At 31.7% G+C, this 13,391-nt stretch overlaps 1 protein-coding gene across 1 annotated transcript in view; it reads left to right on the top strand.

Annotated features, from left to right (window-relative positions):
* The first annotated feature begins 47 nt into the window (after nucleotides 1-47).
* LOC127702398 (membrane-bound transcription factor site-1 protease-like) overlaps nucleotides 48-13,391 on the top strand; it is a 29,034-nt gene continuing 15,690 nt past the window's right edge. The window contains exons 1-12 of the mRNA XM_052206596.1: nucleotides 48-141; nucleotides 5,274-5,496; nucleotides 6,384-6,535; nucleotides 7,436-7,541; nucleotides 8,348-8,469; nucleotides 9,013-9,081; nucleotides 9,427-9,592; nucleotides 10,851-10,960; nucleotides 11,315-11,431; nucleotides 11,821-11,888; nucleotides 12,515-12,617; nucleotides 13,148-13,224. Of these exons, the coding sequence (XP_052062556.1) occupies nucleotides 5,334-5,496; nucleotides 6,384-6,535; nucleotides 7,436-7,541; nucleotides 8,348-8,469; nucleotides 9,013-9,081; nucleotides 9,427-9,592; nucleotides 10,851-10,960; nucleotides 11,315-11,431; nucleotides 11,821-11,888; nucleotides 12,515-12,617; nucleotides 13,148-13,224 (1,253 nt within the window). The 5' untranslated portion in view covers nucleotides 48-141; nucleotides 5,274-5,333. The remainder of the gene's footprint in view (nucleotides 142-5,273; nucleotides 5,497-6,383; nucleotides 6,536-7,435; nucleotides 7,542-8,347; nucleotides 8,470-9,012; nucleotides 9,082-9,426; nucleotides 9,593-10,850; nucleotides 10,961-11,314; nucleotides 11,432-11,820; nucleotides 11,889-12,514; nucleotides 12,618-13,147; nucleotides 13,225-13,391) is intronic.

The raw sequence follows: 13,391 nt of genomic DNA, 5'->3' as shown, positions 1-13,391 counted from the left end.
AATTGTGACTGTCTTATCTGCTGTCAGGATAACTGTCCGTCTAAAATATGTGAAATGTGAAAAGGGGAATAATACATTTAAACAGAACAAAATGGAGTTTGGTTGAGAAAGAAAACATCAAACATATAACATAATTTCAAGGTTCTCTTGCATTAAAATTAGTTATAGATGAACGATTAATTCAGTTCCCAGACTTGATATCATAACTATGAAACGAAATTAAAGTGATCGACCCAATAGCCTGATAGGTTACAAAATATAGATATATTTGATTGAAGCTCATGTCATGACTATTTTTATGATTTTTATACATTTATTCATGGATTGAAGGTAATTTTGCACATACTGTCAAACTCTTTTGTTTTAAGATTTTCTGAGCAGTACCGTATTTCCAAATCTAGTATAAACATGATAAATGGTTTGAAAATACCTCTGATTTATCAGCAAAAGAAAGTAAAATAATTGACATCTAAATAGATTTCATAGACATCAATCTCAGAGAGTCAGGCATCAAACAGTCATTTTCGGCTACCGTTAGCGTCAAATTGGTTAAAATTTTTATCATGATTTGTCAAAGTTTCCTTAGCTTGATTTGTGACAGAGGTCTCAAATAATTATCTGTTACTGTTTTTTTTTAAAAAGAATTAACGTGATTCATCAAAATCAGTAAAAAAAATTATCGTCATAAAGAAAATGTACAGTTTATCGTCATGCATCAAAAATTACAGTTAACGTCATTTGGCAAGATTTTTTATCGTTATTTGTCATGAAGGTACCCCCATTACGACCCTCATCTCAAGTTGTTTTATTACGAATGAATCACACCGGTTGACCCAAGGTCAGTCATTGTAAATCAAACAATCAGTTCTGATTATGACATAATAACACAAGCACTGTGACATAGGAAATTTATGGGAAAGTGCATGAATTTTTTTGCGTGACGTATTATGGTATACCGTTGACCGTCTGTCTGTCTGTCCGTCCGTCTGTCTGTCCGTCCGTCGTCAACATGTCATACATTAATTAAAAAACGCTATAACCAATATGCATGAAACTTTGTTAAATTGTTTATATCTAATAACGTGAGCTCCCTTTCATTTGTTACAAATTTCGGAATTACCGTTTCCAAGTTTTGGGGTTTTATTCATTAAAAAAGGGGGGATTTTCCAGTTTTTCGGACAATAACTCAAAAACAATTTTACCAATTTGCATGAAACTTTTGTGAATTGTTTATATCTATTGACTCGAGCTCCCTTTTGTTTTTTATAAATTTCAGATTTACCGTTTCTGAGTTTTGGGGTTTTATTCATTAAAAAATGGGGGATTTTCCAGTTTTCGGACAATAACTCAAAAACAATTTCACCAATTTGCATGAAACTTTTGTGAATTGTTTATATCTATTGACTTGAGCTCCCTTTTGTTTTCAATAAATTTCGGATTTACCGTTTCCGAGTTTTGGAGTTTTATTCATTAAAAAAGGGGGGATTTTCCAGTTTTTCTGACAATAACCAGTGATCGGGAAGGATGTGCGCCTTGGGCCAATTGCGCTTATCGACCAGAAATGGCGCATAGAGTGACAAATGTAAGCGCCCGCGTGGCGCTTGATATTTTTCACTTCGTTTTGAAACGTTGAGATATCGTCGAATGGATTTCCGATCGTATTTCGTGCCGCCATGTGTGAGTACACAACTGTGTAGTGTTTACTCCAATGATAGGAGCACCTATATATTTTTGGGACATCTCGGGTGTTTTCCTATGGTAATAATAGCAACATGCGGTATGACTGCTTACCCAAAAAACGTAATTAACCATCATTCATGATATAATTTTTTATAAACAACTTTAAATTTGTGAAAATTGGCAAGTACAGGCGAGAATTCTTCTCTAATTATTATCTTTTAAGTAAGCTTGCTATTATTTTGATTGAAAAACCCAAAAGCCTTTTTATGAATAGCATAGTATTTGTCTCCATAAAAGGGGCTTAACTGTCCTTGTCAATTTTTGTGGTCTTTGGCTCGTTTTGACATTTTGTAAACATGCCTTCAGCGAATTGTTGTTGTGTCTAGTCAGTTAACGTTGCTCTCTACTGTTATTCTTGTCATCGTGATGAAGTAATAATAATACAAGTGCAGAGGAAATGCCAGAAACGTCCTCTAATACGGAACGTCTGGAATAGGTATGGTATCGACGAAGACCCAAATTTAATGTAAAAAAAAACATAACCATGAACAAGGGAACAGTACCAGTTTTAACATTGTAAATAAAGGTTATCGTAAATATTGCCCGGTTTGGAAGAAGTTATTGTATATTCATTGAAATTGAAATTACAAAATCACAGGAACAATATCCATGATATTATTTGGAATCATACTTGTAAGTACAGTGAAATATACACTTTTTTATTTTTTTGTTGTTAACGAATGGCCCACTCATTTGACAACATGGCCCATTAATTCTAAAAATGGCCCATTGAATTTATTTTTGGGGGGCCCTGGGCCCATAGAGAAAAAATCCTTCCAGATCACTGAATAACTCAAAAACAATTTCACCAATTTGCATGAAACTTTTGTGAATTGTTTATATCTATTGACATGAGCTCCCTTTTGTTTTTTATAAATTTCGGATTTACCGTTTCCGAGTTTTGGGGTTTTATTCATTAAAAAATGGGGGATTTTCCAGTTTTCGGACAATAACTCAAAAACAATTTCACCAATTTGCATGAAACTTTTGTGAATTGTTTATATCTATTGACATGAGCTCCCTTTTGTTTTTTATAAATTTCTGATTTACCATTTCTGAGTTTTGGGGTTTTATTCATTAAAAAATGGGGGATTTTCCAGTTCTCGGACAATAACTCAAAATCAATTTCACCAATTTGCAAGAAACTTTGGTGAATTGTTTATTTATATCGACATGAGCCCCCTTTTGATTTTTATAAATTTTAGACTATACGTTTCTGATTTATGGGGTTTTATTTATTACAAAAAGGGAGATTTTCCAGTTTTCGGACAATAACTCAAAAATGCTTTCAGCATTTTTTATGAAACTTTGGTAAATTGTTTATGTCTATTTTTGTAAGCTCCCTTTTGATTTTTATAAATTTTCAATTTTACGTTTCCGAGTTATAAGATTTATTTGTTTATAATCTGACAACAGATTTACTAAGTATTGCACAACAGCACAGTGTATTGCACAACAGCAAGAAATCTTAAACCAATTTCAAGTTCTTTGACTACATTTATTCAGGAACCTATAATAAGTCAAATATTTAATTACAATCCAAATTCAGACCTGTATCAAGCTTGAATATTGTGTCCATTTTTGCCTCAACTGTTCAGGGTTGGACCTCTGTGGGCGTATCCAGCTGCGCTCAGCGAAGCAGTTTATTTTCCTTGTGACCAATTTTAATTTTTAATTCATAAAAGTAAAAACAATGTAAGGTTACAAAATGTCTAAAATAAATTTGTAATTGAGACTTGAAAGAAAATCATAGAAACTACACATCAATATACTACCAAGCATGCAATCAAAATGTAATAAATTGTTCTGCCCTGCATCCAATATTAGTGCTATGCAAATTTTTGTTCCTACATGTTGGATAAATCACTTAAAAATCTTTTTCTTTGAACAACACACACAATTTAAATAAACTTAACCAGAATCATTGTAATGATGTATAGTTTCATAAACTCATCCAATGATACAGTCTTCTGCTGCAGAACATAATTTATCATTATTTGTCATGTTTGTTCTGTGTCTTCAGCTGAATAAAATAAATTATCATTATTGGTTCTGTGTCTTCTGCTGAAGAACATAAATTATCATGATTATTGGTTCTGTGTCTTCTGCTGGAGAACATAAATTATCATTATTGGTTCGGTGTCTTCTGCTGGAGAACACAAATTATCATTATTGGTTCTGTATATTCTGCTGGAGAACCTGAATTATCATCATTGGTTCTGTGTCTTCTGTTGGAGTACATAAATTTTCATAATTGGTTCTGTGTCTTCTGCTGGAGAACATAAACTATCATTATTCATGTGTTGTGTTATTGGTTCTGTGTCCTGCTGGAGAACACAAATTATCATTTTAGGTTCTATGTCTTCTGCTTGAGAACATAAATTATCATTATTGGTTCTGTGTCTTCTGCTTGAGCATGTTGAGAACATAAACTATCATTATTCATGTGTTGTGTTATTGGTTCTGTGTCCTGCTGGAGAACACAAATTATCATTTTAGGTTCTGTCTTTCTGCTGGAGAACATAAATTATCATTATTGGTTCTGTGTCTTCTGCTGGAGAACATAAATTATCATTATTGGTTCTGTGTCTTCTGCTGGAGAACATAAATTATCATTATTGGTCATGTGGATCAATATTATGTATGATGTTAAATGAGCAATACAGGTTTCTTGTGCACCACAAGGATTAAATGGGGTATAGAAATATGGCAATCCCTTGACTCCTCTCGTCTACAGTATTGTTGCTAAAATGAGTATACATGTAGCAATTGGGGATGTATAAATACGCACAGATCCTACCAGACTGGCGATGTTTACTCCGATGCCTAGTAAAGTTTAAGTTCTCAATTAGATCAATTTAAAAGCCTTAATGCTTACAGCTAGGTAAGACACATTTCATCATTAGAGTACTATATAAGTTCCAAAGTCAGCATATTTTGGAGATATTGTCAAAATGCAATTTTAGGCATGTACTGGAATTTAGCTTTAGGAAAACCTTGTCAGCATCCTATGATTCAAAGTTTTCAGTAGCTAAAAGATGTCAAGGGGTTATGTTGAATCCCAAGAGACAAACATTTTCTGGTTCAGGAGTGGTGGCCAAAGTAAATTATGGAAAAATTGGACTAAAACTGACGTTACAACACAAACAATACATAATTAAGGGTTTATAACTTGGTAATTTATAATGTGATGCACCAATTAGAGGTATTAAAAGTAATATCACAACTACTTTTTATGTTAAATTTTTAATATTTAGGCCTGATTAAAAAAAAAAACCATGAAATCATATTGGCAATTTTAACCCTTGGTGAACCTAATCCTTTCCTCACCTTCATACTTGCAAAATCTACCTTATGTATTTTATTGTTAATTTGTCTCTGTCCTGAATATGAATGTAATATGTCACTGGACATTAAGCAAGCAACAATCAATCAATCAATCAAGTTTTTTGGACTATACATGTTTTTAAAATCCATGCTAAATAATGATTTTCCTAATATTGTCAGTATCAATGCATTAAATTCTTTTTCAGACTTATGAAATGGAAAACTTGGAAAAAAGACGATGCACTAAAAGATCAAATCATTGAAGAATGGTTTTACCGAATACAGAGAGATACAAATGGCTAGGTCATGTGGGACAAATTCTTCTACTGGCCCTTTGCTGTTATGGTCCTGTTCATGGTGACTGCAACTATACATCTGTGAATGCTAAAGAAGTCAAAGTGGACTATAGTTCATCTATCATTGACCATGGTAAGGCAAAGAAAAATAAATTTGCATGTTAAGAGATTATCTGTGTAATTTAATTTTAGTGTATCTGCAAACCTATTATTTTGATTATTAAAAGTCGAGGCTTTTCTCATTTATAGTCTGTATACATTATGTTTAGCTTTAGAAATGAACATTTACCTACTAGCCTCCTACCCTTATTTTATAATCAGTGTAATCCTAAGCATACATTTATTTTTCTAGGTGGAAGACATGATTTATGTCTAGAATTAAATAGTAGAGCGGGCTGGAATAACACAGTTATTAAACCATTGCTTCCTAATTTTGTCTATTAGATATACATTTATATCAATTTTTTCAGTATTGGTTTAGATGAACCAATGAGAAAAGCATGGTAAATGAACAAAATCATGAAAACTGCATAAGAATTAACCAACTTTGGTGTAATTTTATATGCTATATACTTGAGAAATAAGATGCTCTAAAACTTTCTTCTATTTTCATTATTTTCACAAGTTAATCTTCATTTCTTTAAAAAAAAATTAAGTTGTAGCCTTTGTTTTACATCTTAAATAGTTCAGCATTTAGTCTCAAAGTGGGTTATTGTTTTCGCCTGTCCCAAGTCAGGAGCCTCAGGCCTTTGGTAGTCTTGTATGTTTTTTAATTTTAGTTCATTTATATGTTTTGGAGTTTAGTGTACGTCCATTTTCACTGAACTAGTACACATTTTTGTTTAGGGGCCAGCTGAAGTCCGCCTCCGGGTGCGGGATTTTCTCGCTGTGTTGAAGACCCATTGGTGGCCTTCGGCTGTTTTCTGCTCTTTGGTCGGATTGTCTCTTTGACACATTCCCCATTTCCATTCTCAATTTTATTATAGCCTAAAATCATTATTTCTTTTCGTTTGATTTCAGAATACATTGTATCTTTTAATGGATACTATAAACCGCAGACCAGGAAACGTTACCTAACCGCTGCCTTACATGAATCAGGTGTACTGTCATGGAAGATTCTACCAAGAGATAATCCAGCCTATGATTATCCTAGTGATTTTGATGTTGTCAAGGTAAATAAAAGTGGTGGACTGATCATAGGAAACATTGTATAATTGGTTGCTTTGGGGTCATTGATTGGATGATCGATTTACAACCACAGAGATTGATTCTGTGTTTTATTCTTTCAAAACAAATACATGTAAATGGTAGTTTTGATAACTTTTTCTGTGTTATTTTTGTTGTTTAAATTGTTGAGCAGTTGCATATATGAGTTGTAAAGATTTACCATAAAAATTGTAGTCAATACCCTACATACACATTATAAAATCATCAATATTGCTACAAATGTGAATGATCAGATAAAAATAGAATGTGTTACTAAATTTTGATCAATTATTTATTGAAATATATTTATTTGTTAGTTTACTTGTTTGAATAAAAGATCATATATACAAGATTTAAAAAGATTATTTTTGTTCCATTTTGAATTTCTTAAAACTTGCAACAAAACATAGACAGAAACAGTAATGATATTTTTGATATTTGGAAAAGGCCCACTGCAGAAGATACAAACTAGAGAGATATATTTTAATTCAGTCTTCTGAAATAGATCTATGGTTGGCATCCATTTCCTGCCACACAAATTATTCTTAAAATACATTTGCACATCGATTACAGCTACAGGACTTGTCTGCAATGACTCATCTACACAAACATAGTTGCATTATGGGAATATTATCTTGAATATTCTGAATGGGTCAGATATCATTTTAAAAGTTTCTTAGACTAGGATGGAAATTTTATTTTTTAATTTGACCATTGCTAAAAATACAATAATGATTATTCACTTTGTATAAGCATTTATGCTGAACTTAATATTTATTGATTTTGTTTTGATTGAACCTCAAAATCACTACCACTTCATACATTAGATCTTGCAGTGTTACAAAATCTTATGATCTTTTTCTTAGTTGAATGATGGTAAGAAGGAAGGACTTGATGCATTGGAAAACCACCCAGTGGTCAAGAGAATAACTCCTCATAAGAAGGTTACAAGGTCACTCAAATATGTTAAAGGTATGTACATGTATGTTTTCAGTTGAATTAGACCATACTTCAATTTATAAAGTAGGTTTCTTTTAGTTTAATAAGAGATATGATATTACTGAAATTGATTGGAAGTGTATATATAGGCCATTGAAAATGAAAAAGAGTATATAATGGCAGGATAAGAAAGTTGGAACATTTTATCATATTGCACTGCCTTTTGAAGAAGTCATTGTGTAAGCATCTATAAATCTTTTTTAAACATATGTAAATCAATGTGGAGAGAAAAGATTACGAGTCCGTGCAATTTTTGTACTACAAGATATTGCTGTGAGCATGAAAAATATTCACATCAGTTCTATTTTCTCAATATTTGTGAAAAAATGTCTAAAATCAAATATTCCTAAAGCACCAAGCACAACAAATGTAACAAAACACAATTTTCAAACAGTACAAAAATGGGCAAAAATAAAATGCTGAAAATTTTTCACACATACCTACATGTGTGTAAAGCAAAAAAAAAAAAAAACAGCATGGACTTGACAATTAAAAAAAAAAATCTATATTTGATATAATACTTTTAATTTGTTATTTCTAGACTATGAGCAGCTCTGACACTTAATCATGGCTTAATACTTTCTGTTCTTCATCAATTATTAGTCCAATTTTTTGTGATAACTCAAACTATAAAACATCTAAGTATTTACCAAACAATTGTTAACGATTGAATGGCCAAAGATATATCTATAACAAAAACATAAATTTATTGACATGTGTAACCTTTTATTTTAAACAATCTTTTTGACCAAAATGAAAACTGAATTCTATGAACATAGATCCTGACTATCCTGGTGAAGATACAAAGGCACCAAAAGATTTGAATAGTTGTAATAAGACAGACTGGGAGCAGACGTTCACTTCATCCAGAACACAGAGGAGTAGAAGGAGCCTTTCACTTGTAAGATTTTGATTTGGTTCATTTAGTAGGTCTGTTGGCTTAAGGACCAAGCTGGCTTACATGTTGCACTTGTGTTAAATGGAAAATTTTACAAAGGGACTCCTTTTATGCCTAAATTAGTGCCGCTTATGCTATAAAGTTTCATGAAAAACCTATAGTGGAATGAAAAGTTTGTATATGCAACCTATTTAATGCAACGGTCAAAATTTAGGGTTGTGCCGTTTTCCATCATTCATAAGTTTTAATTTCTTGACAGTTTAAGTTTAAACTAAAATTTTGTACTACCCTACAATAAGAATATAATTACTCTCATGGCTCCTTTTGCAAGGTAATGTGTAGCTGTTTTCTTGCCATGAGAACATTATATTGAATAATTGTTTTCCACCACCTGAGGATGATTAAATTTAAAATCCCCATATTCAAAATAATTTTTTTTTCTAGCTTAGAACTTTCATTTACGTGACATGAAGGATGTTGATGATACTTTGTCTTAACAATATGATGTATAAGAGATTGCATTATTTCTAATAATATATTTTTCAGAGTGCAACTTACTGGCATTCACCAGCTCGTCACAGAAGCAGAAATTTGTTGAGAGCAGTTCCCAAACAGGTATGTCTTTAAAATATGCAGTTTTTGTGAAAAAATAATCGCAGAACCATCCTAGCATTTTCTAAAGAAGCTTGAATTTTATAAAAAAAATGTAAATCAAGTGAAACTTTTTTCAATATATGAACATTTTAATTTGGATCCAGTTTTTTAGTTAAAATATTTAATACATTACACTTTGTAATTTTTGTGTAAAAACATGATTTATGTCACTGTACAAGGTTTCATATTTTTGATTTTTTTATATTATATCAAAAACAGAAAATTTTACTACCTTAAACATGATCAAGTGACAACTACTGAATGTATGTCTCCATAATTTTTTAAATTGTTTTTTTATTTTTGTAGATTGTAAGTGCACTCCAAGCAGAAATTTTATGGAACATGGGATACACAGGAGCGGGTGTCAAGGTAGCCATATTTGATACTGGTCTAGCTGAAAACCATCCACATTTCAAAAGAGGCAAAATAAAAGATCGATCAAATTGGACCAATGAAAAATCATTGGATGATGGTAATGTTGTAATAGTGAGAAATTATGATGAAATCTTTTAAGTTTTTAGTTAGTTAAGATTAAATTGATTAGTTTTACAGTATAAAACGGTTCTGATTGGACATGGCTTGCATAGATATGATTGAAGAATATTCTATTGAATAAGGCAAAGCCTTTGTAGATTATCATATTAATTTCTCATCAACTAATCAATATCATGTTACAAATTTTGCTTTTGAATGAATTTGAATTGAGTGTTAATGTGGATTCTATTTTATTTGTGGGGTATCAATTTTTCGTGGATTTTGTAGATAAAGGTAATCCAACTTCTTAATGTTAAAAAAAGTACACACTTTCTTTAATTCTTTTATGGCTATTCAATTAAAAGGAATGTTGGAGGGTAGGAAAGGGAACTTTTATTTTTGGATATAGGGTAACGATTGTATGTTCATTTGTTGATTTGATTGATTGGTGTTTGCTTTATGCTGCATCAGCACAAAAAGGCTATATCACAGCGATTCATTTGTTGATTTGATTGATTGGTGTTTGCTTTATGCTGCATCAGCACAAAAAGGCTATATCACAGGGATTCATTTGTTGATTTGATTGATTGGTCTTTGCTTTATGCTGCATCAGCACAAAAAGGTTGTATCACAGCGATTCATTTGTTGATTTGATTGATTGGTGTTTGCTTTATGCTGCATCAGCACAAAAAGGCTATATCACAGCGATTCATTTGTTGATTTGATTGATTGGTCTTTGCTTTATGCTGCATCAGCACAAAAAGGTTGTATCACAGCGATTCATTTGTTGATTTGATTGATTGGTGTTTGCTTTATGCTGCATCAGCACAAAACGGCTATATCACAGCGATTCATTTGTTGATTTGATTGATTGGTGTTTGCTTTATGCTGTATCAGCACAAAAAGGCTATATCACAGCGATTCATTTGTTGATTTGATTGATTGGTGTTTGCTTTATGCTGCATCGGCACAAAAAGGCTATATCACAGCGATTCATTTGTTGATTTGATTGATTGGTGTTTGCTTTATGCTGTATCAGCACAAAAAGGCTATATCACAGCGATTCATTTGTTGATTTGATTGATTGGTCTTTGCTTTATGCTGCATCAGCACAAAAAGGCTATATCACAGTGATTCATTTGTTGATGTCTGCAAGATTACTCAAAGAAAGTTTGTTGGTTGTGGGTTGATTTATAAAGACATATCCTCCCTCTTCCTTTATAATGTAATGACTCTCATGCATTTGTTCATTCCAGGACTAGGTCATGGTACATTTGTAGCAGGTGTTATAACCAGTTCTAAAGAATGTCTAGGATTTGCTCCAGATGCTGATATTTATGTCTTCAGAGTATTCACCAATAACCAGGTAAGTGTAAATTTATAAACAATGATGAAATTTGTGTAAATTTATTGTTATCAGTGACTTCCATTAGAATTGAGTATTGAAGAAGTTTTTCAGTGTGAATAATTTTATAACAATACCTCCTTTCTCGAGTAAATCTGTATTTTGGTGTTCCCTGTAATATGCAGCATAATTTAGTAACAAACAAAACCCAAATTATAATGTAACAGAAATACACATTATTTGTCAAGGGATCCAGTAGTTTGTATTGCATGAATGAAATTTTTCAGAATTAACTGGATTTTTTTAATTTTGACATCATCTTTACATTTACCAATGTTCTAACATAACTTCCTCCATTGGACATGTTTATTTCAGGTTTCCTACACCTCTTGGTTTTTAGATGCATTTAACTATGCTATATTGAAGAAGATCAATGTTCTGAACCTGAGTATTGGTGGACCTGATTTCATGGACCATCCTTTTGTAGATAAGGTATACTAAACCTACTAAACCTCAGGGATTTTGTGTTTTCAATTTGTTATCATTGAATCATTATAACATTCAAATAGTTAATTTGTATAAAAACAGCATTAAATGTTTGTAGATAACATAAAACAAGGTGTCATGACTAAATATTATTAAGTAACAATAGACTTTCATCTGCTTGTCTCCAACCTATAAATATAAAATATATAATCATTGTTAATACTGTCAAAAGTTCAGGATTTCATAAAAAAAATGCCTTAAATATGTCGATCCGAAGAAAAGGCGGTTAACTTTCACAAGAAAAATCATTGTCTTATTGTCCAAACTTTACAACACATATATAAAAGAAGGTATTTGACACCAGTAAGTATTTAGTTGTATTATCTTTTCTCAAGGTTTGGGAACTTACAGCAAATAAAGTGATCATGGTGTCTGCCATTGGAAATGATGGTCCACTTTATGGGTGAGTCTGAATTAGATATGTTTGGATATTTCCTGTCAGATATTGATCAAGGCTAATATGAATAATTTATGTCATGAAAATCAGATTCTGCCATGTTGGATTACTCATTTTTCAATTTCTAAAATGCTTGTCAAGCAAGTCTCGAGTTTTAAATTTTGTAAACTTAACTATAAAGAAACATCCTATTTAACAGGATACAGCAGTATGATTTATATGTAGTAATAATTGAAAAGGATATCTTGCATTTACCTTACTCAATCAAGATTTTGGTAGATTCAATGCCTTTGTAAAATGAATTTCTGCCAAAAAAAATGTGTTTTCAGTAACAAGAGTGGTCTCCCTTTGAAGTAATAATGAAACAATGTAATGGAAACCTTTCTTCACATTATCCTATGCATTTTGCCTTTGGATTGATAAAAAACCTAATGAAAAATAACTCAACAGAAGAAATCCCTTTATTTGTAACTCTTCCAAGTCACAACTAACTGTAATATACACTGTATATTAAATTAAACAACTGCAACTGGCTATCTATTTGGTGTTTGGCAGCATTTTTCTTCAAAATATTTTGTTTCCAAAACAGAAAGTTGTACAAATGTAGTTTAATTTAACTTGATTTATTTCAGGACATTAAACAATCCAGCAGACCAGATGGATGTTATTGGAGTTGGGGGAATTAACTTTGAAAACCAAATAGCTCGCTTTTCTTCAAGAGGCATGACAACATGGGTAGGTTCTTCATGTTGAATTTCATAACTGTAAACTGATAATATGTATATATATATATAGAAAAAAGTGAAATAAACGAATGTATTATAGTATTATTATACCCCCGCTTTAAAAAAGTGGGGGTATACTGTTTTACCTCTGTCTGTCCGTCAGTCTGTCCATCCATCCCATGAATATTTTTCGCCGCATCTTTCTCAGGAACTACATTACAAGGATTTCTGAAATTTGGTTTCAGGGTTTATATGAGTCAGCTATACCTTGTGATACATTTTCAGATTCATCACTCAACAACTTCCTGTTTAACTTATACCTTTAGCGGGCGGGGGTATCATTAGTGAGCAGTAGCTCACAGATTCACTTGTTATTTGAAGTGCTTATCTTAAAATAGCCTTAGCAGTCAATATTTTCCATCATTGACCCAGTGGCAGAATATTTTGCTTTCCTACATCTGATTAATAAAGTTATTATTATTTTTCAATAATTTGAGAACAATTTAGAAAGGTTTGTTCTGAAAATACTTTTTTTTTCAGGAACTACCTAGAGGGTATGGCAGAATAAAACCAGATATTGTAACCTATGGTTCAGCTGTTAGAGGCTCTGCTCTTAAGTAAGTAAAAATAGAACTGTAATCTCATGACTATAAAACATTGCAATGAATAATATAGACACCAGTAATTTTTAAAAGATTGTTGGTTTGTAAGAACATGAAGCAAGATTTATATTTTATAGTTTACTCAATATATATGTATATATTTCTAATGCTTAAATTGAAAA

This window comes from Mytilus californianus, unplaced genomic scaffold (assembly GCF_021869535.1).
Source record: "Mytilus californianus isolate M0D057914Y unplaced genomic scaffold, xbMytCali1.0.p SCAF_5, whole genome shotgun sequence".
In the NCBI taxonomy this organism is placed as follows: Eukaryota; Metazoa; Mollusca; class Bivalvia; order Mytilida; family Mytilidae; genus Mytilus; species Mytilus californianus.
This window is presented reverse-complemented; position numbering and strand designations above follow the sequence as displayed.